We start from the raw sequence: 24,114 nt of genomic DNA, 5'->3' as shown, positions 1-24,114 counted from the left end.
ACAATGCCGTGCTTAGGGTTGTACAGTATATACGCTATACTTTGCGGGTGGGTGTGGAGCATGTGAAACGCACAACTGAAACTACACGGATTTGTAACATACCACAATTTAATGTAAAAATTAGTAATAAATACAACAGATAAATGCAGGAGTTTGCAACATGTTAAAATTGCATTACATAACATCAAACAATGTGAAAAAAAAAATTGCATTAACTGCTTGCATAAAACAAAATTATTTAAATTAAACTTTTAACGGAGGCATCAAACCAAGACATCAAACAAAATATTCATAAACAACAAATCGTTCATAAAATTTCATGTAATAATATAACAAGACTAATCGTCAGCTGTGAGGTACACGATTTGACACCCCCTCCCTATTAGTATTACACTATTGTGATATACGACACTATAACAAATTTGCTAATGTTATAAAGAAGAAACAAAATAAACATAACTAGACCATTGCTATCCTGAAATAACCTTAGAGCTTGTCCTGCACTCCATTGATTCAAATGATAAGATCACATCCTTGTGATACAAATGTAAATTTTAATATACAATAAATTGGAATATTCAATAGATTGGCCAAATAAGTGACTAGGTCTACAAGACCTCAATTTCATAAGACTAAATTTAGTAATTCGTTAACCTTATGTATAAAATTCCATATGGCATAAAGTTAGCTTTCATTAAGTCCGAATGTGGTCACCATTACAATTATTAAGTTGCATACTTTTTGAAAGCTGAAAAGAGATCAAAGGTAGATATTTTCTGAGCCAAACGGTGTGATTCTCCAAAATATTCTGGCCAGACACTATCATAGTATCCTAACCTAAAATATCTAAAATAATATTCTATGTTACTAATCAATCAATTTGCTATAGCAAATTCAATATTAAAAATTGGTCTCGAGTGATAGTAATATAAAAATGCATTCACGATTAGATGAAGCGTTTAACGCGTGGGCAGAGACTGGGAGATCAGCTGACCCCGAGTCGCGGGGCAATGGGACCCCTACGGATAGCTATGATCTATCTCAACAATAGAGTTTAACTTGCGCGACAATAAATTATTAAATAGTACACAACTATTACGATTGGCAGAGGTAAACAAGCTAATTATTAATATTACCAGCTATAAAACCTGTACATCACCGTAACCCAAACTGCGATTCACTAAGTAGAAATAGAAATTAGGAGTAGTTCACTTATGTAAATACAAATAGGTAGTTACTCTCTTTCAATGATATTAATTATATACTTTTTAAAATATCATTTAGTTTGGTTACGTAATTAAATAACTAGTAATATTGCACTGAGTATGAAATGCTATCAAATAATAAGCGCCCACATACTATGAACAGTAGGTATAAAAATCTTTGATATCCTTAAAGTAAATATAAAATCTTTATGGAAGAAATGTTTGGTGACTTCATATATACAGGGACGCATGAGCTTCGTGCTTATATATCGAGTGGGCCCCTATATTCAATAGTCAATTGTATAATCTAGCTATAAGTTATGACTATTTTCAAAAAATTGCACAAGTGGAATTGCATGTTCACAGCTACTAAACAGCACTAACGCCACAACTAAAGTTATGGGAAACGATCATGGATTCACTATTTGGATGTGATAAATTCCTAACTCCATCAATGAACGTTTTATATTTGGTAGGCAAGGATCAGATTCATATATTATGTAAATGGTGTCTTATCATTATATATTTATGTACTAGTAAACTTGAAGATCTCTGAAAAAATTAAGGTAAAATCTCGAGTGATACTGTAATCTCTAGGCGTGTAACGATCCATGCATTATGTACCCGTTGACCAGACAGATGCGACCTCAATTGGATGCTAGATGCCTTACATTTAATGCAAAGTAACTAATCATTAAAACATTAATAATATTATAATAGGAGTCGAATCGTAGCGTGTTAACACTCTTGGTTCTAGCACCATTCCTTTTTATCACATTTCAGTTACCGTACCACTCTAAAGTGTTTAGCTAAAAATGTAACAATCTTAAACCTTAATTGAAAAATACATACATAAACGCTAGGTTAGTCCCAATCGTAGAATGCCAATATTAGTTACTAAATGCGCAACCTCCAAACGTTCCATCCTAACTTATATTAATTGATTGAAAGAGGTCTTTGACCCCAAGCACCGATCACACGAGTGGGCGACGGCCGGGCGGCCACTCGCGGCGCGTCGCCGGTACCACAACTAAACACCTACCAACGATAAAATAATAAAACATGTTAACATCTCAACTCGATTACTTTTAACCGACAACTCAATATAAACGAAATCAATGTTACTATATGATGAATCGATTAAAAACAAACAACACTAATAAATCATATTATATATGCAGTTATATAAATATAAAAGTATATTAAATCAGACAATAGAATATATCTAAGTATAAAAAAACAATCTCCGTAAATAGATCAACTAGTCTAGTATAAAAATCTTTTCGTATGTTTCCTTAGGCGCTATCCTTTTAATACATCACAAATCCTTAATAATTATCCATCTTGCAAAGGCCTCATAGAGTTACAAATGCATCTACACTGAGATTCAGTCAATATTTATACGTCGTTGACCAACGACTAATCACAATCTCTTGCCAGTCCCCAAATATCCTTCTGATGTCGTTCCATACCACCCACAGGATTCAATAACATAAATACAATTAGCTACAGGAAACTCATAATTTCCTATCTAATGAATAAATATAACAAGAAAGTGTGGGCCCGTACCTGGGCCACCGCTAATAGCCAGCATCACTTCGCGGTCGCACCGCTACTCGATATAATGTATATTCTTAATATCTTAAGGTTCCTATCGATACAATATAAAAAATAATATGGTAATAGTAAAATTAACATCATATTATTGCTTTTGCCCGTTCCCGTATAGCGATTGGTATAGAAAAAAATTTGCTTACCTACTACATACGCTTCGAGTCATTATTTCAGTAACATCGACATAGGTACATTCCAGACAAGGAATCTTATACAAGATCACACTGGGGCAAGTCAAACGCACAACCGAGACGATACTAAAACGAGTCGCCCGCCGTGTGCGGGCTAGTTAAGAAAGGCCCGTTTAAGTAATAGCACTTCAGCTTAATCCTAAATAGGAAGCGGTTTCGACGCGAGACGGTCCGTTAAAATTTTGACACATCAACAACGACAGAGTCTGAGCTGGGTCGGGGCGCGCTCACAGAGCGTCGAGGCCGAGCCAGTACATGGACAATCAGTCGAAGCCCGCGTCCAGCGGGTTGGCGAACAGCGGCGCGTGCGGCGGCGCGGGCGGCGCGGGCGGCTCGAACTTGCGCGTGTCGGGGTTGTACGCGGGGTGTTTGAACTTGCAGTGCGTGCGCAGGTTGTCGGAGCGCGTGTACGTGGCGCGGCACAGCGGGCACTCGAACCGCCCCGGGAAGTGCACGTGATAGTGGTTGCGGATGTGCGTCACCACCTTGCCGCACAGCTTGCACCGGTGCAGGTTGAGCGCGCCCGCCACGCGCTCGAACGTCAGCCGCATGTGCCAGCCCTTCGAGCCTGCAACCAGCGATGCGTCACTCCTCCACTCACACTCGCCTGTGGCGCGTCACGCGGCTCAATGCCGCAGTCCACCTGCCGCGACGCGATACGCTACGAGAGAGGTGTCAGCACCTTGTCCGGGACCGATGGCACTGGGGCATTAGCTACGTGATGCGACCCATTCCGAGGTTCACAATCAACTCTTTCATTATAACAAACGAATTTAAAACATTTTGCAAAATCAAGAATTTATCCAAACAATGTTTACAATATTTTAGCACTATTTAAGCCTTAATTAACTGTTAACGCTGTACTATGCCTTTCCTAGAACTATTATAGTATAAAAGCGTTAATAATATTTAATAAAATTGAAAACAAAACTTCGTAAATTATTGATTTGTAACAAAATAGTAATATTCAATGGAGATCCATGCATAAATGAATCAATGATACTGAAGAAATGGTGTTTGTTATTGTAAGTGTTACGTTTGCATGAGAGTTTGTTAATAACTGTCACCAAGCCTGTAATGCAGAACGCGATTTATAGAGAGAAATAGGTCTGCTATATAATATAAAGAAAGCATGGATAGAGGATGAAATGAAAAGAAAAGTGGTATAAATAAAGGAATATATTTGCAACAAACACACAATAACGATAGACTTACATACGAATTTAATTGGAGTAAATGGGAAATAAATTAAAATTAAGAGGTATGATCCTAAATCACATAAGTCAGTCTTGGACATCAGTCATAGTAACTGACATCATTTTATAATACTATAAGGAACAAACAGAGATCATTAAGTTTGTACAAACTTTTGAGCCGAAATTGATTCATAAGGCACCTCAATTGATCTGCAATCTTCTAGACAAACAAGACCACAAAATATTAGCTATCAATAGAATGCAACAATTTTGTATGCCCTGTGCCAAAAGAATTTATATTTATTACGTACAATATTCCCATTTTGCACTTTATTTCCTTTATATCCGATTTATTCTAAGCTTCAAAATTTTGTTCTAAATAAAAATAACTTTACCAAAAACCCATTAAAATTATACGAAAGTAAAGTTTCTGAAAGAGGCCGATCAGTTGAGTTGAAAACATTAATTACATAAAAACTTAAACTTTTTCACAGCAAAAGCAATTTTGGTACAATTTTAATACAAATACTAAAATAAATAATTACATAATTGTTAACACACGAGGTTGTTTGAGCACAATGCTACTATCACAATACACAAAATTCAGGTTAATTTTAAAGAAAAGAAATAAGGTATGTTTATAAGATTTTACGCCTTTCAAGTTTTTATCGAGATAAGCTATTTTGTACTATATAACATTCAACACCTGTGAGAATTGCAAGAAGCTGGTTTTGTTTTTTTTTATTTATGTGAAGTTATTCACACTATATTACTGACCCACTTCAAAAAGCTATGTGTTGAACGTTTCAAATCCGGGAAAGGCGCTTTTTAAAAATCTTTGTTTTACTATACAAATTGATCTAATATAAAGTTAAAATGAATGAATTAATTTAAAATGAAATAATAAATTCATTAAAACAATAAGAAAACGATAACAAAATCACACCACACCTTAATTCTAATTACAAATGTTAAGAAGCCCATCATGTTATTGTAGTTTATTAGATTAGTAAGAAAGTTAATAGGCAGAAAGGTTATGTTAACAATTAAACCCTAGAATGAGCATGAGAGATAATACTATGGCGACTGCTTCACTCACCAGTGAGATGGCAAAACATTAAGGACTAACAATTTGTGAGATTTTTAAGCAATGAGATTGCTGAAACTTAGGTGTCTAGCTAATCTTAGAAATTCTAACTTAGTTCGCACTTCTTCTGTATATTGGACAAATTATCAGAGTTAAGAACAGAACAATGCTTCATGCGCAGGTGCCTCTTCAAGTTGTCAGCTCGTGTGAGCGTTATGGGACACATAGGACACTTATGCTGCTCAGGGTTGTGAGATTTCATATGCTTTTTTATGTTATTTACTAGTTTTCCACAAATGTTACAAGACTCGGGAACACTGAACGGTCTGTTCTGTAAGGCCAAACCGAACGTTTTCACAATATTTTCTACACTCGCTAATTTATTTCTAAATGGTTCCCATGGTTTTTTATTTTCATCAACGCCATAATTTTCACCTGTAAGATAGGTAATATCTTAACTGCTGGTTCATTTAGTTGGCATGCGTTTTCTTTCACTGTCACAATTCATTTTCGGCAACACACTCTTGCACTCCCTTTTGATATGATACCTTTCACCTTGCATGCAACCCTAAAGCTAGAAATGTCTTTACACCCACTGGGTATACACTTATAATTTCCTTAAAATTACAAATACATAAATTATGCATAGTAATCATGTTTGAGCCTTAAATAACTTTCCAATTTGTGTAAAAATTGCACGACCTATAACCCTCGGGGGCGCCAAATCTTTATCAATCAGAAATCTTATGACACCGTTTTCTTCATAAAAAGTAAAAAGAAAATATCTAAAAGCGTATCGTTTTAAGTAGAAAAGAATAATAAAGCGTCTATGATCAGTGCAAATTAACGATGGGATGGTAAGCAACAACGGGTGACATGCGGCGGGTGTTATCATCATGCTTCTAGTAACCAGAAGTTCCGACACCAGAGATTCCAACCCACTATTTATATGGATGAATTATCTGGCTACGCTTACTTACAAAAAGCTGGGTCAAATAAACGGTAAAGCTTTAAGTAACACCTTTTTAACAGGCAAAGATCTTGTCAATTGTTAGCATTCAAATGAGTTATTATCATATGTTTCAAGGTAATGTGACCGAGCTATTGACATGTAATTCATCGAGACCTTTTGATATTTGTATGTTAACATTTGACAGATTTTTATGTTCCTATACCAACAAAACTGCGAGATAAACATGAGTTTGTAAACGCTTAATGACTCAAAAATGGCTATATTGTTTTCTTTTTAAGTAATATTCACAGGTCTGTCGGTAGCGGACGTATAAATACAAGATAACTCACCATCTATGGTGTCTGTCTGGTCCGGATGGGGTTGCAACATCGGTTCGTTGTCGTTGCACTCGTTGGTAAGACTCTGCTGGTTCAGTATCGATGCCATTTCTGTTACTGCCATTCCCTGAAAAGTCAGCAAAAAATTACATAACTATTCTCTTTTACATCAGGCGGGTTCACCAATTCTCCCAAACAAAGGTTCTAGGGGCTGTCTTTTGTAGGTTTAGAAAGATAATAATTTTTTAGCTTATTCTTATTAATAACTGAGTTGTTGAAAAACTTAATCTATGCTGTTTAATTTACTTAATGTATGCTGGTTAAAAGTTTTAAAAGATGGTCATTTATTAAACAAGAATAAATAAATAAATCGACATCTAAATAATATACTTTATTTTATACATAATTTACATTATAAGTAAGGTCGGTGTTTTACACTCATAAATTTTACATCAAATGGAATAGTTAATCCAGTCCATTAGTTAAATAAAATTTTCTGTATAATTAAATGCATTTAAGTGAAAAAATATAGTTTAAAAGAATCAAATATACATAGTAACTCTTGGAAATGTCTTCATTTTAATTTAATATTATTCATACATAAGTGAGAAAGTCTTATTAAATACGCAAATTATATAACAAAGCTACTGACTTTGTGTTTGACACGTTTTTATAGATCTATAATGAAATATTTAAATTAAGTCTTTTACATTACTGAGTACAATGTCAGAATAATGCTAGTGATTGCATCAATGTAAAGCTTTTTTGTATGTCAGGTCAATCGCATTGTGTTTACATTTTGACCCAGAAAAATAATGTTGATAGGTGCCAATTTTTGAAAGAGTTTAAGTGCTATAGTTAGAATTGAAAATAGTTTATCCCTGTTTCAGTTTCTAAATAATTAATTAGCACCTTATATAATAAGTGGTAGAGTGCCTTTAAATTGTCTACTCGTCGCAAGGCGCTTCACTACTTGACAAAACATTTATATTATTTGAATGTTCACGATCTCGACAAAATTTATGAGCTTTGCATTTATCGTGATGATTCACTATTTCTAGCCTAAAGTTAGAGTTGCCTTCTACAAATGAAGTCCTGTTGACCGTCAGCTCGTGTGACCATCTTCTGCAGTAAGTACAGTACATAATGTTTTGAGATTTGTCATATTGCAGCCACGGGTACAGAGTCAACCAAGTTATGCGGAATTTCCCGCCTTTTTTAGAATTTACAGGTGACCGTCGCGTCGTTTTTGGTGGCGGTGTAATTTGTTGGGGCGGTAAAGCGAGGATCGAAGCGAGAATGTGGCTATCGGGTCGTTTAATGCTTAGATCCAAATACTGGCGGTTAGATTCTTCCGCGTCAGCCGTGCGATCCCAGTCAGTACTCTGCCAACAAAGAAGGAAAGGCTCTGCTTTATAATTTGTGATAGTATTTTTTATTAGGCAGATCCCTTCCTTCCTGTTGACAGATCCGCGGATCGTTTGAAAAATATAGATAAAATAACAGAAGAAAAAGATCATCCTCATTAAGATAATTAAAATGCTTTATCGGTACTTAATGTTAAGTAATGAGAATGGACGCAACACGGAAATGAAATGACGAAATTGAAATGTAGATCGGTGGTCATACCTGGAGGTGCGTCTGGTCGAAGGGCGGCGGCGGGTGCAGGGAGGGCGCGAGCGGGGCGTGGGGCGCGTGCGGCGCGTGCGGCGGGTAGGGCGAGTCGGGCTCCTGCTTGACGTGCGGCGCCGGCGTGTGCGCGGGCGAGCGCGCCACCGCGCGGTGCGGCGTGTGCGCGGGCGGCGGCGTCGACGGCTCCGATCCTGACCCCGTCGACCCACACTTCGCCGACTTCACGTGGCCCTGTACCATTATATTGAACCTCAATTATTCGACGACAAACAGTTTCAGAAGATTTAGTCTCCGTCGCAATTAGTAGGAATGGTCGAGGTTCGACTTTATTTTTGCCATATCTCGACTTAGGCGATTCGCTAGCTTCAAAGGTTGACGACCGCTATCAGCTAACACCGAATACGTGTTCAAATATTAGCTTTATTTTATCAGTAATTAGCAAAATGTCCAGCTTACCTCGTAGTGCCTGTAAGACAGATCGACATCGTCCCGGGGCACCGTGGAGTTCTTTCTGCGTCTCTTCTCGGGCGGTATCGCGTGCGAGGGATGGGAGGGGTGCGCGGGCGGCGCGGCCGACAGCGGCGTGTGCGGCGCGGGCGGCGCGCAGTGCGCGGCGGGAGGCGTGGCGAACGACTCCGAGCGGGAGAGGTTCTCGGCGCTCACTGACGGAGTGGACCGATCCTCCGACTGAGAATATACAAGCGATGATTCTACAGTGCTCGTCTACTTCCACAGATGTTGAAAATAAACTCCTTAAAATGTAACTCGAATTGCATTATAGATTTCAGCAAGGCTCAAACTAAAAATGGGCTGAGAGATGCCTTGTCAAAATTTATAACAAGGATTTACAATTTTGTATAAAATGGACGTGGATTTAATGAGTAATTCAACTTTTTTGAGAGTATCATTCAAAATAAGTTACATTTTAAGAAGTATAATTTCCAAATGAAATTCATTTACAAGGAGATTAATTTAAAAATAAGTGTAATCAAATCTAAAAATAAGTTATATGCTTAACTATAGGCGAAAGTTATATTCGACTACAAGAAATCTACTGTAAAACCTAATGTTACAAGAGCGTCTATATTCCAACGGTTTTTATCGAGTTGATGCGTTTATGGTTGCATATCTTTTTATTTCGTGGTGAGAATAACGGTCTTGTATCGTCATCGTTTTAATTTCGAATTAGGATTATGTTTTGCTGAACAGTACAGCCAGTTAACACCAATTTTCTAGATTCGTGCCTAAACTGGTCTTGATACTAACAAAATTTAAATTTCTAATTTAAAAGTCTAAGCTTACGTGATGTTACTGCTCTATCAAAATTTCAAGGCTGACGAGCGATAATTAATAAAGTGTATATCAATGCGTGCTACTTTACGTAAAAACAGAAATCAATATCAGTGAGATGACATTAGTTCTTAGTTCCTTCAGTATTCGAAGAATATTGCCATGTGTAGAGATAAAATACTCGTGGCCTTAATTTATAATTCTCACGCGTGTGTGTTATTAGAAACTGAATAGTACTAAATTCAAGGTACATAAAGCTGGATTTAATTTAAATGTTATTTCTAGATAAATATGCTGTAAAAATTGTTGTTAATTAGTTACTTACCTTAGGATTCAATGTATTATTTTCTGTCAAACCTCTAACTTGTAAACTTTCAGCAGTTTTTAGGAACATCGGTAGCATATTTTGGCCAACATTCACTTCACCCTGAAATATCAGAAATAATGAGCATATTGTGTTTTCAGCCACATTAAATATTACGCAATTCTTTATTAATTTTAGTCTATGTACACTTACCTTGTACATGAAATCCAAAAGTGATTTCATTTCTGAGAATCGTACATCTTTGAGGAATATTATCGGATGTGGATGAGAGTTCTGTAGGAATATACTTTCAAAATACGGGGAACATGCGGAGAGTATCGTCTGGTGTGCCTGAAACAAGCCCAAAAACACATTTTCACAAGTTTACTTTAAAAATAGCATGTGTAATTTAAACAAAAGAAATGATGCAGAGCTATGTGAAGGTCTTTACGATTTTGTTAGCATTATAATATGGAAACACTGCATAACTGCCATTTTGCCAGACTTATTGTTATTACAATTAGGTTGTAAATGTTTTTTCACGGAATAGGTTTTCAGACACAACTCGTTAATATTTACTTTGGGGCCTTTGTAAGGCAATTAAATCTTATATTCTGAATGATTGCAAATATATCTCTTCTTGGTAATTTGTATTGTCTAGGATGTATTAATATTATAACGGTTTTGTCTGAATTAAAAAAATATATGATTGATCATGAAATAACTCAAAGATCGGAGCATACGCTCGGAGAAAAGTCTTTTTACGCGACGGACGCCCATATTTACGCACATTTAAGTTACGTGTGGTTTCAGGTATGCCACAGTCCGTTTAGCCATGGTTAACATACGGAACCACGTTGGAATGCTCCACTAATATCGAATACAAAAAAAAACTAAAAAGCAGTTTGAAGCAACAGTCTTGTTATCAAGTAGCAAGGCGGAGGCGAAAAACAGGCTTTAATTATAATTTTTGATAGTTGATTTACAAAAAAAAAAAACTGCCGTGGTAATAATTTTGACCATAAATTGTTTAGAACTTTCCTTTTGGTTTAAGTACTACATACATGCTAGACATAAAAACTAACTTTCACTGTAAGCTTTATTTGATGTTTGCGCTAGAATCCTAGATAATACCTGACAGGTCTGCTTCCTGGGCGTGTCCTATTTTATTTATCTTTAAACTTTATAATATCGACTTTAAGTCTTGTCAAAGAAATGTTCGATGTTATATCGTAATACATTCCGTCTTCGTTTGTGGTGCATTCGATAGCGGTACCTGGCTACACTATTTACTGAGTAGGCAGCAGGTTTTCTCGTCCTCCGTATTAACGCCGCACTTAATTTATTATTACTCGCTATCCGCGAAAAAACATTTTAAGCCTCAAAATACTAACAAAACGCTTTCTTATCATCTTTACGTATCAATTAAGATATTTCGAATTAAAGTCGCGTTGATATCTTGACGACTTATACATACGGACTGAAACATTTTGTGCCTATGTACCTAATAATGCAATAATTTAGGCGTTTAAATAAATGAATAACTACGTACATAATTTTATGTTATTCATAGCAACTGTTAACACATTTAACAGAAATCGTGCTGGATTTCAGAAGATATACGTATATTCTACTTTGTTTCCAGCGAGGAACGGTAAAATTTACTGTTGCAGCCGTACCAAAAAGGTTTATAGGAACCCACTGGTGAGACTTAGCTGTGTCCGTCCGACTGGCTGTTTTATTTATCACCTTCGATAATTTTGCCGATATTTTAAAACCTTTTAAACGAGAAATAATGCAGTTAGAATTTATTAGTCAACGGCAAACAAAAAATCTCCCAAAACCGGTTTCTAGAAATATAATATAATATAAATATGTATTTAATTTTATTATTAAAGAGGAATGATAAGGAAAATAAACGAAAAAAAGGGCAGCGTTGATTTTTAGTGGTATTGCATAATATAAAGACTATACATTTAAATATTTCATAACACCACCTGGCCGAAGGTTGTCAAATTTAAGTGAATAATTAAGTTATTAGTGATACATAATTCGATTAAAACGCTTGAAAACCTGCATACCAGACAGGTTATTTGGATTTCTAGTATCCGTGTCCTATAGTCACATGTCGAAATCAGCTAACGAAAAGTTAAGGACACGCACCTACAGCTAATGCAATCGGTTTATAAATTAGGCTGCTTTCCAATTTTTTTAGGTTTTTTTTATGATTTTGATATTTTGTAAAATAAACGGTGCTTATGTGTATAATTATGTAGTACTGTGTTGAAAAAGTACGTTTATATCAATATAAATCACTTTAAAATATATTTGACACTTATGAACATTTTTGGCCAGTAATAAATGCAGCGTACGGATGGGCATGTAAAAAACAATTTATTCCGTACCTAATCGAGATTTTCGAATAATTCGGTAGATATGTTCGTCGGGGCGAGGACAATTTATGTGAAAGATGACACAGTTAAGAAGGAAATAAAACGCTGAGTTGAACACTGATAAAGATGGATGGAGAAAAAAAACGAATGTCGCTGACCCAAAATAAATTGGGTAGGAGAATAGTGATTGGTGCAATCGCTAAATAGACAACGGAGTATTGCCCAGTGACATACGTGGTCTCTATTCATAAGTTTATTCGGATACAGTTTTAGTTTATTTAATAATGACTACTTAACGGTAAGTACTTTCGGACCCTAAAGTTACGTGTTGTGAAGTTAGCGTGATTATTAAAACGCAACTTATATTTTTGATGCACTGAAATAAATATTCATTAGTGCCACGAAGTGCATTAAATTAAAACAAAAATCTATTTGCCTTTAATTGAAGTGTTAGAATTTTCTAATTTAATTGAAGAAATAGGCTGTCATTTTCATAATGTTATATTTATGTTGAAGACTTACTCAGGAACCTTTGAATCAATTAATTACCTTTCTGAAATTAACTTCAAAAGTATAGTAAGTACTATCAATCAAATCTATCAAAAATGACCTTGGGACTAATCACAGCCTGCAACTGTCCTCACTTTTCAGTACTTGGAGTTTAATACAAATAGGTGTTTTTGATTCACAGACAAATCTTAACTTCATGAATAATAAAACATTGATGAATATTTATTTATCAATTAATGATTCATCTTGAAATTATAATTATTGTTAAATAATAACATAATTTTGTACTGGTTTCCTAAACAAAAGGAAAAAAGAACTAGCCAGATAACCTAACATCTTTATATAACTTTTGTTACATCTAGTTGTGCCAGACCCTAAAACCTGCTTAACAACTTCAATAAAAATTAGAAAGTAAAAAACATGCATATCTTCTGCAGACTCCTTTCAACCTACCAAACAAATTGCATTTTATTAGCATAAAAGTTTAGCTTTCATAGTTAATTGTCGAATTTAAATTTAAATGGCGTATAAAGGAAGTTGCTAGACTATGTGTTATTGACCTTTACTTCTCATAATTAAATTCTTTTGTTACTGCTGCAAAATATTAAGGGCATTTTGTATATGGAACATGTTCCTTCAACATTCAGAAACCGCTGTATTCCATCAGTTTAGAAATATTGTGCAAAACTAAATCTTAGTCACATAAAGATATAGCGTTACAAACAAGTCTAATGTAGTCAAGAATGTGTCTAATTATATTCAAAAATATAGTATTCAGATTTTAAAAAACCAATTTAGGAAAGAATAACCTTGCGAAATTAGCAAATATTTAAATATCTACAATGAAGACTACCTTGACTTGATGGCCTAAGGTAGCAATTTGACTGTAATGACAATCAAGATTTTGTGTCTTATCTTCCTCTATCTAGCCGTTTAGGCACATATCATTAGACACTTTTATTGCTGTCCTTGGAATTAATTAATCATTTACAATATTTCTAAATTAAATTCTATACTAAAGCGCTTTACTTTTAACTGGTCTAAATATTATGTAACCAAAGAGAAACAGTAGTTAATTTTAAAGAGTTTAATGCATATTAAATAAGGTAAAATCTTCCTAGTTCAAGGTAAATATTGTTTTATTTCAAAATGTGAAAAAATTATAATAAGCACTACTCTTTTTGTCTGCCTTTTATACAAATGTATTGTGAATCATATTCAATAAAAAAATGTAAAAAGAAAATACAAGTTAAATATTGATATGTTTAGTAAATGCAAGAAATAATCATTCAAAAAGCATTGTCAACAATAGGTAACAACACACAAGTGTATTACTCATGTTTGTTTACTATTTAATGCATTTTGTTGTGGCATAATAATAAACTGTTGCATGTGAGTGCAACAAACAGAATATCAATATTTACATACACTTCCTACAATGTGACATAACAATACTGAGGAGATTGTAATAATTTAACTTTTTAAAACAAATGAATCATGTGACTAGGATTTTCTCTACAGAGTTACTTCCAATTTCAATATGCATGGTGTTTTATGTCAATTAAAACATAATCAATAGTTTAAGTCATCAAAGTTAGACAATTAATACAATATCATGCTGTACTTAACACTAGAATTTTAGATTCCTGAAAGACAAGTATGAAAGAATATAACTTACCTTGACTGTTTCCCCATCACATGCAAGAGTGACATCGCACAAAGCCTCTCTTTGCAGCAGGCTGGCAAGCACATCAGTCAGGTTGTTCGGGTGGTTGTTCCAGCGCAAACAGAATTGCTGGTCCATCGTTGGTGCTAATGTCAGTGACCGTGCTGCAAATAATGTTCATATCACTATATCAGGGTTGTAGCAATTATTGTTACTCGAACAAAACTATGAACAATCCACAGACAAAAATTACAAGGTTATATCAATGGAAGGACTAAAATTTAAATTCATGAACAGTTGCTGTAAACGAACCTAGATTTGCATCACTTAGTATTTAAACAAGTGGTAATTAGAGACGTGCGCCGGTTATCAAATTTACATTAAGATACTATGTGCAAAAAATTGGCGGCCATAGGGCCTAGATAGGAGAGCGGAGAGATAAGTGACATCAGCGGCTCGAATTAATGGGGGCCGCGGGCAACGAGCTTACTGTACTCCACATTGACAGTTAGCCCGCCGACACATATCTACTTGTTGCATGCTCCAAACAACACCTATACATTATGTAATTTAGCTCCAGGAGCCAGATCGCGGGGCCACCGACCCTACGGGACGCGGAAACCTCTAGCCGCCTCTATAAACGAGTTTAAAAAAGTAGTACCGCTCGCCAAAAAAATCGCAACATGCTGACACCGTTATAATCGCCAAGCTGGATGTCCCAGTTGCTAGGTCCATACGAGTGATATGAAGAATTTTAGGATGCACCACTACTTGTTGTTTATCACAGGTCATGCCGCGTGCCTAAAAATTGGCAACCGAAGATGTATGGGATTTCTAAACGCGTAGTTGTGTCAACTTTGGCTATTCGTAGCGCCATTTGCCGATCCCGTATCACAGAATCTAAGAATTTTAATATCAATAAACACCAAATATTTCGCTAATCACACAAATAATTCACCATCACATAACAATACGATATCCGAGACACGACAAGTCAATAATTCCTAACTCACCATTTGCAAAATTTTTGCCATCACAAACGCCACCCGACCCCTACCTTGCACTGTCTTTTTGACCACACACACATCTCGATTTCCGTGTTCACTCACGGCCTTCGGAATATCTTTCACATCAATCGGCCAGATTCGCAACGCGAACTTCATGCGTTTCTCGCTACAACGCGCCAAATTCAAATTTAGCAATCGGAATTAACAGCGATAGTCACTTATTATAAGTGTGAAACGTTGTGAAGATCTTTTGAATTATTGATTAGACATAGGAAAAGTAATCAGTTATGTAAAATATACAAATACTATTCAATAAACGCAATATTTAGTCCAAATCATAGATCCATAGATATTATTTTGCAAAGAGGTTATGACGCGGAAGCAACACTAGTATTTGAAAATATAGGGCAAATCTCTTAATTACTATGCCCTATTACATTTATGTGTTGCTAAAGTTAAACATAGTATTGATTTTATTGGTATAAGTACTTGTAGTAAACACATTTATTAATTTTAGCATTGGCCTTGACATTATTATCGCAATTTTTGCACATGCACATCCGACTACCTAGCGCCCTCTAGACTGAACGCACCATTATTGTGGAAACTTTTAGGTGTTTCTCTGTTGTTTCGTGATTTCAAAAGGTGGCGCTACCTCTTCCATTACAAATAGGTTTTTATATCTCGTTACCTACCTATCAATAGTTCAATGATCCCAAGTATGCACGTACGTACAGTCAGTGCCATAAATAAGACGTTTTTTTAATAGATGAGCAATAATACAAATAAAAACTTTGTTAACTCTAATTATGGTTTCTTCATCATCGTGTTTTACGTTTACTAATTAGCTACCTATATTGAAGTTTTGTTACAAAGTTTACAGGTAGATGGCCTACGTATTACGTATCCTTGCCTCGTGACTAGGTAAACATACCTACCTATGTATTCAACTATTTTATTTAATTGAAATTTAAAGTAGGTACCTAGGTAAATTCTTTTTTAATTATATTAAGTATACCTACGGTCGTATCTACCTAAGATTTTTAGTTTATGGCCAGATTTGCTCTTTTAAGAATTTACTATTAGACCTGAGTAAGTATTTCTTCAGTACCTTGTATGTTTATTACCTCATTTAGTTTCCTAGGTAAGTAGATAACTCCTATCTGCGATGGTGAGCATGTCTGCAATGTTTATCTATTCTTCACCTAGGTACAAAACCTAGGCAATGTAACCCATCCGTTAACATAGTACAGTTGCGCTAAGTTTAGAAAACGGTCTGCCATTCATGAACTCACCGCGGCTAGACAGCTTAACCTTGCTAGGTTGTCGAAATTCTCGGTTTTTATTTAGCAATGAACCTTTATATCTGCTGCTTCCTTTGGCAAAACTGGTAGTTAATCGGTTAAGCAAAGTTGGTTCAAAGCTATTAAATAGAGGATTAAAAATGAACATGTTAATTAAATCACACACATCTAATAAATAATTAATATCTAGTGTATTCGTCTATTAAATATTATCGAATTTTATAGGACTTTTTTATTTGTGAAGATTTTTTTTAATAAAATTAATTAAAATAGTTTTTATTCAATAATACTGGCTGGAAGTGGAAAAACTAAAAAAAAAAAATTCTGTCTATGATGGACATGGTGTTGATGTTAATTTTATTATCTAGCAAGAGGATTTAGATTTAACACACGTGTGATTTAAAATTTTTATTTAATAAGCCTCTGATTGGTAAGCTTTCCTCAATATAAAACGTAGGAGAAATTATATTAGACTTGCATATCTTTTTTAATGTGAAAAATCATCAAAGTGATACTTTGGGTGCAGTGGGCCTTTGAGCTGTTTGACTCTTTCGAACAATCTCACAGCCCGACGTCCTTCATACCTAGGTACGTATGTTTTACTATAAGTACCCATAGTTGATCAATGCGAATTGTATTTCATCATCTCATTGTAGTAAATAAGTGTGTTTAGCATCAATACGCTATGATGTTCCGTACTTGTCATCTGCAACGTGATTCGAGTCAGATCAAGTGTTCTATTCGTGTCTGTCTCTAAGGAGCGTTACACTACCCAATACAGTGGTGGACGTAATATTGAGATGAAGGAGATATGTGGCTTGACACTCGAGCTTCACTATTGAGAGCAATCAGAACCGACCGTATGTAATGCATGTCACATTATAGCAGAAGCAGTTGAGATTCCACGGGTTCTCCAAACGGGAGAAGGTAACTAATGCTTTAGTATTAATAAGATTATGGGCGTTTTATAGTTTTAATAAAATATCCATCATGAAACTAAAAGAGGCCCAAGTCCATAGATCGACAAACAATTGAAATACGAAGTATTAGTTGCATCGTGTCCATTCGATTATTATTTATTAATGTTCTATTGGACACTGTCCTGAAAACCCCGAAACATAAACGCTAAGGTGCGTGTACGTAGCAGTAATTGCAAGTTCATATTATTTGCGGGCCTATAGTAGACGAGTGCAAAGCTGTAAGACCTAATAGAAACGTTTCTAGCAATTGAAATGGAATTTTGCTTGAGTGTTGTGAACAACAATCTGTTCATTACCGCGATGATGAGAGTGGCTGTCCGTGTCACTCGGTAATGTAATGCAGTGCAAATGAGTCAATCTCCACGGGGCCGGGTGGTCACACAGCGCCATTAGGTAATCGATTCGTTCTTAACCCCATCGGCATCTAGGATTCCACATCATTATCAGGCTGGGTACTAGCATACACTTTCAACTAATCACCATTATTATTCCTATATCCGTTCTAATTAGGGAATGTTTAAGTATGTATAGAAGACCTGTCTTTCTATGTAAGAGTCGCCTGTTATAAATTCTGTCTGTTCCCAACTATCACGACATGACACCTGCGATCTAATAATGACGTGAGAGGAAAGTCGACCATCGGCGCACTTAGTTTTCCAATCTAAACAATAGAAATTCAACGGGTGCACGACCCGCGGGACGCTGATCTATTTCTATGTAAATTATGCGGCAAATAACACCGCCTTGTGTTCATCAGGTCGCGCACGTGGCGAGGCGACGACTCGGCGCGACACATTTTTTAATACCACAGCCAATCAAACTTCCTACTTTGGACGAGAGCGTTTTAAGGGATTCTAGTTTTAGCTCGCGTATAACCGGTATTCGAATACTTGCAACTAGTTTACGTCCTATTAATCTTGAAGGCTGTTTCAACTAAAGTTCAAATTTGACTAACCTTCATATATGTAAGTGATCATTTTTACGGTCCTATACCTACTTATAAAAAAGAAACAAACTACTTATTTTTATTGATATCGATAACTTGATTTACTTACCTATTGATGTTAGAAGTAAACCTATGAAATTCGCAGCGGCAATAAGCGCACAGCAGGGAATATATTCTATTCTTCATGGTGGTTTTGTCATCTAATCCTGACTTCTTCATGATTGCTGTTGATAAGTCAGATAGCCCTGAAAACTCATTTCGCATAGCAAAAAATGGTGTAAGTGTATCTACCTAATTTGTTTTTGTTGATTTAGTCTATTTCTATTAATTGTGTTCTGATAATCCTTGTAGAGTAGAGACTTTAACTAATTAACTCAGAAAACCTTCTATACAAATATCTTCTTAAAAGGTTGGATGTATTAACTTATTTTTTTCCTTCTAATGGAGTAGGTACCTATGCTAGTTTAGTTAGATACAGTGGATAACATGTGGAAATTCAACCAATCAAAGTAATTTAGAGATGTACTTCAACTCGAATTTTGTACGAGCAACTAGCCGATGATTGACCGACTAATTGGTACATATTAGACTGACTAGACAATAGATTAAAAACTTTTTTGTTTTAGTATTCTAGAATGATCTTAGGTCTTATAAATAACTTCAGAAAAAAATATAATACTTAGTTCGTATTTTATGGAATTATTTTTTTAAATATTTACTAGAGATATTATCTTAGGAAAAGGAAAAAATATATTGTACGAAGAAGAAATTGACCAATGATTTTATCAAGTGAACAATTTTACAAGAGAAAGGGTCACTTGATAAATAAATAAATATTGGAGTAGTCAAGATGACGTGAGACAAAATATAGGAGGATTTACACCTACGAGTAAATATCATGTAAGTAAGATCGAGTGTTTAACCTTGTCTGTAGTGTTTCGCCTTACTATGACATTGAAAAAATGTGCTGAAATAAGCTGAAGAGTTGGTTTAAACGCGCTAATCTCTGAAACTTTTTTATTTTCCGTATAAGATAGACCATTTATATTAATTTTATTTGAAAGGTTACAGGTTTATCCTGGGACGCGTAGTAAGTAGTTGCCATTGGACCTCTTATTAGGTATACGTCAGGCTATAACGAATATCTGTGGTCTTGCCTAGTCAGTCTAATATTTAAGTACGTTTGTTACGTGCTGAGATCTTATTCTTTAAAACTGAAATAGGTATAGTTCTCAAAATGTGGTCCCAGTTTGATGTTAAATATCGTTAACAATGTGTGCATGTGTGTGTGATTGAGAGATTCGCTTCGCAGATACGCTAGCAGGATTCTGAAAAATAAAAACAGATTAGACAATGAAGCTACACAAATGCAATGTATGTACGTTATTCATTAATTACTAATTCATGTGTTTTTCGAAATTCCTTTTCAAAGTTACTCATTGATTTCAGGGGGTTTACGGAGCGTTGTAATTTTTTAATTTAACATTTACTCGTACTTAAGAATACATTTTATAAAATGATATGGTGTATGAACACGGAGCAAGGAAAGATAACGGAGATGCCATAAGGAAGTTAGGTCAAGCGACTTTTTGTTAATCAAGCTACGTAGGTACGGTCGACGTGGTCAGTAACTAGAACTTACGAGACGTTCGGGTTTCTTGTCAAATTAAAACCTGATTGTGGGATTGATTGGTGATTTTATTTTGAAAACAATGGGCGGGTTCCATAGAAGGCGTGTATGGGCGGAGATACCTAGTAACGTTCCTCGTCCTCCGAACTCCCATATTTTGGCGCGCTACTTTCTTTGATTTTGCGTTAAGACATCCCGCTATAGGTATAGTCATTTGGTTGGTAGGAATCTTGGACGCAGTTGTCTCATGAAATTAATTAAATTTTTATTGAAGTATTTATGGTGCAAAACCACCGAATTTCTCAGTTTTATCCCAGCATTTTTGTTCATTAGCAGAGCCTTTAAATTGTATGACAGTATGCTCTTGTAGAAGCAAAACAAAGCTATTGAAACCAAACGTTGATCGACCAAGAGGGGGTAATTTTATTTAACAGGATATTTCTATAGTTTGTTAACAAAATGCCCATCATTTTAGAAAGTAGTAGGTACTCAAAATTAAACATCACAAAAATATTTCACTTTACGCGTGTAGTGGTTACGAGAGTGGACGTAACCGCAATATCTTAAGGAAACCAACTAAATAAAGAATTCTTTCCGATAAAATTGTGTCGCAACAGAAAATGGTGTTACCATAGATAGAGCCATGAGAACGAGGTCTTGGCAGAAAGTGCCATTTTGTCTATTACTTCATCCTTCATCTAAGTAAGTTGTAACCATGTTTTAACAGGCCGCGTTATTTTGTTTTTAATGTTTTCAGGTGAATACGTTTTAAAATTATTTTAATAAAATAAATAATTAAGCTTCTTGGTAACTGGTGAATAAGCTAAACATACCTATGTATTTAGTTGTTGTCCTTTAGTTTTCAGGACACACTCAGTAAGGTAACTATAAAAAATATTTAATTATTTTGCTTTTCTGAAATTACGTAAGTAATAACAATGATATCATGAAAATTAAATGTCAATTTTCCAATACATTGTAATTGGAATCTTTTACACAGATTCCACAGTATCGAAAATTCTATCGGGAGATATACGACTACAAATTGGAACTGAGTGAAACATTTAGTTGAGTGGACATTGTCCAAATATCCTGCGGCCTCAGTGAGATTATTCAAAACAGATGCAGTAACACGAATTAGCAATGGGAATACATTGCTCGGGTGACCATCTCTTAGTCGAACTGCAAATGTAAGCAGGCTCGAGATCCTTCTCGAACAATATTTTGCAATGTATCACTTTATGAGCCGAAAAGCAGGATTCTGTGAATACCTGCATGCATGTTCTGGGTTTTAGATGTGGTCTCGACTTTATGGCTCTGGATTACAATATTTAAAAATGACTGAAGCTTTGCACTATTGGCTGTTGGCTTGATTTCAGCAAAATAAAAGTTATCGTGAGGATATTTCGTAATCTGTTGGTTAGATTTAAAACTTCACACTTACAGCTTACTACTTATACTTAACTTTTTTGAGATTGTGTAAGATATTTCTCTCTCTTTTTGGTACATTGAAAATTCGGACTTAGTCACAAAGCTTATCAAATATTGTGCATACCTATTGCGAGTATTAACGTAGTACTTATGCATTGAACATTAAAGTTTTATTGTAAAGTATGCTATGATTGTGCTTGGTAGAGCGTGGAAAATCTTGTAAAGCTTTACAGACCGATGGTCACAGGTATGGGATAAACGATGGGCCCCAGTTAAAACCCACCCCTTTTATAAGTAAATTGTGGAGCTACTGACGCATAATTTACGCTTAACTTATTCACCACTTACTAAGCAAAAATAATTAATTAGTCTTTTACAGGTTTCGTTTGCCTCTGAATCGGAAAACAACAGTAATTTCAACGAGGAAAAGCGTTATAATATCTCTATGTATTTTTTCAAAATTTATTGGATTAAAAAACGAAAATAACAAAAAAAAGGTATTTGTTTAATGACCCTCGACGATATTTTCCCTAACACGATGTCAATTTTTAGAAACAAACATTTTTGTTATAATGCAGTCGCATTCCTAAGTAATAGTTAACCAGCATTCGAACTCACCTTTGGTAGTTAAATTCATCCGTCCCTCTTCAGCGTTCGCAACCAATCAGCACCGATTTACGTTGGCTCCGGGCTTATTAATTTTGGTATGCCGGCTAATTACCCTGCGAATTTGCGAAGTACTCATTCAAGTGTCATGAATTAAGCAGTGTGTATGTGTGGGTTGTGTTCAACGTAACCGATATGAGTGGCACTTGGCGCAATTGTGCCACCTCTTCGTTACACCGGCTACCAGGCGAGCATGCTAGCTAGAGAGCTCTCGTTTAACTCACACGAGGATAGAATGAAATCAGTGTGTGAATAAGTATTTTGGTGCGGTCAGATGTGTGTGTAAGTGTGATGTTGATGTAAGACAGTGTGGCTTCTGCTGTATGTGTAGGCTTACGTGTCGGAGTTTCCCTCCAGTGACGTAACGTCCGTGTTTAAAGTTGAAGTCGGCGTTTGTTTGCCATGTTTCCGCATAGTTTGAATGAAAAGTAGTTGTGTGTGCTTCAGTATGGTTTTGTTAAGCTAACGAAATCTAGTTGATAGTGTTTCACGAGTGTGTTTGAATGTGAGCTGTAGGTATTATTCATTCCGTACGTTAGCGGCGAAGTTTCCCACGTTGTTTATCTGAAACCAAAACAAAGTTTTCTTAAAGTTACATACGTGGGTACTCTTCTTATACAAATAAAATATACCAGATTTTAAGGACATTTAAATGTTAGCTAAGGTCTTCTTTTTTTAATATTTAGGTACTAACGGCCTTTTAGATTTTGTTGAGATAACTTTCTCCGAATTTTTCTGACTATTCTTTCCCCAGACTTTACATTTTTATGAGCAAGGAAACTTAAAATTGTTTTTATTTAATGTAAATAGGTCCTATCATGTAAATTGACAAAAGGATAGGTATTATTTATTCTATATTTTAACCGTTCTGCGTTAGCAACTGTTGTTGAATTAGCTCATAATTAAAAACAATAGACTGCTTTTGTTTCAAGACTGCTTTTAGAAACTATTGATAGATTGCAACGCGTAGGTATAAGGTGATGTGATAGAGTGACACATCACACAATGGACCTAAGTAGTGCGTAGGAGGAATTCCTTTAGAGACCTAGATATCAACTAAGTTTTAACTACAAAGAAGTGTCAGATAAGTGGCAGCCTTTTACATAGGAATAACAAGAGTCATATTTACAGACAACCTACAGAAAAAAGAGAGCATTGTTTGTGAATTTATTTTTAAATGGGTGAGACACTGAGACCAAAATAATACCACAGATATTGAAGTACAATAATTGCTTTACTTTTGTTTTAAAATATCTATGGTGACATTACAAAGAAGTTAAAACGTCAGATGTTTAAACGAAAAATCCCATAAAAAATTTTCTTCACGTGTCAAAAGTATTTTTAAGTTTATAATGACACCAACTATACTTCCAGCCAGAGCTTCTAATTAAAGTTGAGAAACCTTGTGACTCACAAGACCTTTTTATCAAAAATACAACAATGTCTTAAAAAGATACAAGAAAGAATATTGTCTTGTGAAAAAAACAGTTACGTAAGTAGTCCCCAAGTTATTATTGAAGGCAAGAAACAGAAATAAAATTTTTAAAAGTGGAAAATTTACATGCATGGATCCATTCGAATTAATATTTTATTTAATTCCCAAAAATAAAATGGAGTTACGAGAAAATATACGAACAGATTAACACAAACTGGTGTAAATCCGAATTTCAATTTCGATTTCAAAAATATTCATCGGCCAATTCACCTTGTATTACAGAAAGCTGGTGAATATATGTTTATTTTAAACGTAATATGAATATTTTGAATTCGAA

At 35.2% G+C, this 24,114-nt stretch overlaps 1 protein-coding gene across 7 annotated transcripts in view; it reads right to left on the bottom strand.

The window, feature by feature from the left end:
• The window catches only part of LOC110380888 (sex determination protein fruitless), a 49,655-nt gene that overhangs the window by 1,906 nt on the left and 23,635 nt on the right, over positions 1-24,114 (bottom strand). The window contains exons 2-10 of one of the 7 annotated variants that reach the window (XM_049837219.2): positions 22,877-22,906; positions 22,295-22,398; positions 14,391-14,542; positions 10,023-10,160; positions 9,831-9,932; positions 8,672-8,902; positions 8,213-8,446; positions 6,596-6,710; positions 91-3,578 (exon numbers count right to left, since the gene is read on the bottom strand). In XM_049837219.2, coding sequence (XP_049693176.1) covers positions 3,274-3,578; positions 6,596-6,710; positions 8,213-8,446; positions 8,672-8,902; positions 9,831-9,932; positions 10,023-10,160; positions 14,391-14,542; positions 22,295-22,313 — 1,296 coding nt within the window. In that variant the 5' untranslated portion in view covers positions 22,314-22,398; positions 22,877-22,906 and the 3' untranslated portion in view covers positions 91-3,273. The other 6 variants (XM_049837217.2, XM_049837220.2, XM_021341054.3 and 3 more) reach the window with 6 other exon arrangements.

The sequence above is a fragment of the Helicoverpa armigera genome, chromosome 14 (genome assembly GCF_030705265.1).
Source record: "Helicoverpa armigera isolate CAAS_96S chromosome 14, ASM3070526v1, whole genome shotgun sequence".
NCBI lineage: Eukaryota > Metazoa > Arthropoda > Insecta > Lepidoptera > Noctuidae > Helicoverpa > Helicoverpa armigera.
The sequence above is the reverse complement of the archived record's forward strand: the minus strand, read 5'-3'. Positions and strand labels throughout refer to the sequence as shown.